Here is a 2,887-nt window from a genome sequence, read left to right on the forward strand (position 1 = left end):
CCTCACAAACCCAAGGACCACGCTGGCCACCACACCTGGTGGCCGTTCACCGCCCCGGTCGACACAGGTGACGTAACACCCGGCGAGGCCAAACCCTCATCCCTCTATATCTTAACTTTCTTCCTTTCTCCTTGACCGAAACCACCAAACTTAAAGGCCAAATCCGGCCACCATAAATCGATGGCCACTCACCCTCTCCGGTCACCAACGACCCCCAAAGCCTCCTGTTTCCTAATCTAAACCCTAAAATGAAAACCCAAAGGAAGAAACAAAAATGGCTCCTAACCACCTAGAGATTCTCGGCTGTTTTTTTGCTTCCCCTCCCCGACCGCTCGTCTCAAAACCCGATGACCCCCAGCTCCGACGACCGGCGCTCAAACGACCGATGAAGGTAAACCCTCTACTTCCTCAATTTTCCGTTTCGAAAATAAAAAAGGTTGCATGAAAATCAAAAAGGAAAAGAAAATACCTTTTAGAAAAAATCTCGGTTGCTTGGTGGTTTTTTGAATGAAAAAGAGATTACAATTTTTAGAATATGGAGAAAGCTCCAATCGGGGAAGAAGAGTTACAAAATTTTTGTATCTTGCTTGTGTTCTCTGTAAAAAAAAGACGAGAGGGAGCCCCCTTTACGACTTTTTCTTGGGGTTCTTTATACCACCCGTGCTGTTACAAGACCAAAAGGTTCTTTTTTTTGTTTTACAAATGTTTTCATATATCTTGCTTTGTTTGCATGTCTCCTTGTTGATGAGGACTGCTGGAGGGCCACTATGGAGGCCACGGTTGAAGCTGACGAGAAAGGGGGCTGCTAGCGTGGAATGGGCTAACGGGTTGCTGAAATATGGGGCCATAGCTGGATTTGTTGGGCTTATTGAATTGTTGGGCTGATGTAATGTTTTTGAGTGGGAATGGTTTAGGATGATGGGTTGTACTTGAACAATGGAATTTTGGACTAATAATTTTTTTAATTTAGGTTTTAATAATTTGGGCTTTTACATTCCCATAATAAACACATGGCTACCTAAACCCAAATATACCCAATCAAGCTAAAATCCATCATTCATGGCTAAAATTTTCCAAAACTCCCATCAATCGAATGTAGAAATTCCATGAACTAATTTATACTTTCACCTGAATTAATTCAACACCACACCTGAACATCTTCAAATTGATCATCGATCCCTTTCAATTCGATTCGAAATGTTTGGACAAAATTAGTTATTACACTATTGAAATTTGGAAGTCATTTAGAAGAAAAAAAACACTATTGAAATTTGTGATTTGCGTCTGCTCTTTATCTTCATTTTCTAAGTTTTTATTTTCCAGAAAACTTATTATATAATTGATATTAGATGAATTTCAAATTTTCATTTTTTTAATATTGATAGATCATTTAGACAAATACGGGAAAGAATTTCAAAATGATATTCGATTTATCTTTTAAATCGATAATATAAAATTTCCTTGTCACATGATACATGGGAAAAAAAAGGGGAAAATCTTATGCATCTCATACATTTTCCTTTGTACAAGTTCCAGAAAAAAATAAAACATGCCGATTTTCGAACTATACACGAAAAAATGGTTTTTTTTCTTTGAAATTCTCAATACCTACGTACTTACGTATGTACATATATACGTACGTACATATGAATATACATACATACATACATATATACATACATACGTACGTATGTACATACGTACGTAGGTTCAAGGACTTACTCCCATGGTAATCTCCAACCAACATCCAATCACCATCTTTATCTTCATAAGTAGGCATAAATTCTGATCCATTGTATCCTTCCCTTTCTGAATATTTTCCAACTTTGAACTTGAACATGCCCTCCATAGCCTTAAGTAATTCTGGGTATCCCTTGTACATCTTCAAATCTATCTTCCTAAGATAAGGAGCTCCATCCATGCTAACTTTGACGTACATCCCACATGTTTCCGCCTGGGTTTTCTTCGTTTGGAGGCTGTTTTTCCGGTAAGATAGGATTGGCGGCCACCCGACGACTTGTGCCCTGCAATATTACATGCATATATCATCAGTAAAACCATTAATCAATGAAAACAACACTATTGAAGATAATAACTTTTCCATTTGCTTAGTTGTTGGGTGGAGCTGTTTCTTGATCACTCTTTCTAGCAGCTTCAACACTAGACTCTTCATTCATATCAGGTAAGGCTCTTTTGTTACTGATCTTAAGGGTTGTGGAAGCTTGCTTCTTCGACTACTCCGACGTGCCTGGCAGGCCTAATCGGAGCTCGTTTGCATCAAGGTTAAGATCTTTCTCAAATGTCATGCTTTCAAATATCGGATTTTATTGAACTCTTGAAATATTGTTATGAGTTGTGCTATATATAATTGAAGAAAGGCTTAGATGATGATGAGGAACATATGCATGTGTTGGGAAATTTCTATGTTACTTTACAGAAAGGGAATATGTGGCGATAAAGGCGTGTTAAGTGCATGAATTTGGACATAGGGCAGCTAAGATGTTTGTCACATGAGCAACGCAATTTAGGCACTTGTCTTAAAAAAAGTGGGACAAGGTTGGGACAAGAGGTTAGCCTACCATATAAATATTGAAATCAGAGAAAGATCAGACGGTGTCAGATGATTGATCAATTTCCTAGGGAATAAATCTAGAGCATTGGATGTAATGACTAAATTTAAGGGACTTGGGTTGAGTCCCACATGGGGTTGTTGTTGATGGGTAAGACATGGTCTAATTTAGGGCTTTAAATTGATACAAAAGTATGGGTAACCTTACATTTGGCCATGGTGACCTTATGGAACCAACTAATCTGATACACAACCATGTATTATTAATGCGTAGGTGGTAGAGATGGGGCATTGCACCGACAAGACAAGCGATCTCAA

The 2,887-nt window shown here is 38.4% G+C and overlaps 1 protein-coding gene across 2 annotated transcripts; it reads right to left on the reverse strand.

The window, feature by feature from the left end:
• Positions 1-1,414: 1,414 nt before the first annotated feature.
• LOC120208149 (auxin-responsive protein IAA4-like) lies at positions 1,415-2,356 on the reverse strand. 2 transcript variants are annotated; one of them, XM_039207493.1, is made up of 2 exons: positions 2,097-2,356; positions 1,415-2,024 (listed from the first exon to the last, which is right to left on the reverse strand). In XM_039207493.1, exons 1-2 carry the CDS (start codon positions 2,171-2,173, stop codon positions 1,565-1,567), a joined length of 537 nt encoding a protein of 178 aa, XP_039063424.1. In that variant the 5' UTR covers positions 2,174-2,356; the 3' UTR covers positions 1,415-1,564. The 2 variants fall into 2 exon arrangements, with proteins under 2 accessions (XP_039063424.1, XP_039063425.1); XM_039207494.1 differs by having other exon boundaries at positions 2,113-2,355.
• Between the last annotated feature and the right edge of the window lie 531 nt (positions 2,357-2,887).

The sequence above is a fragment of the Hibiscus syriacus genome, unplaced genomic scaffold (assembly GCF_006381635.1).
Source record: "Hibiscus syriacus cultivar Baekdansim isolate YM2019G1 unplaced genomic scaffold, ASM638163v2 tig00015919_pilon, whole genome shotgun sequence".
Classification (NCBI taxonomy): Eukaryota; Viridiplantae; Streptophyta; class Magnoliopsida; order Malvales; family Malvaceae; genus Hibiscus; species Hibiscus syriacus.

Bases quoted from the DNA above. Each gene is read 5' to 3' on its own strand.
- LOC120208149 (XM_039207493.1), bottom strand. From the start codon at position 2,173: ATGAAGAGTCTAGTGTTGAAGCTGCTAGAAAGAGTGATCAAGAAACAG. The intron at 2,025-2,096 runs GTTATTATCTTC...GTAATATTGCAG, and splicing joins ACAACTAAGCAAATGGAAAA to GGCACAAGTCGTCGGGTGGC.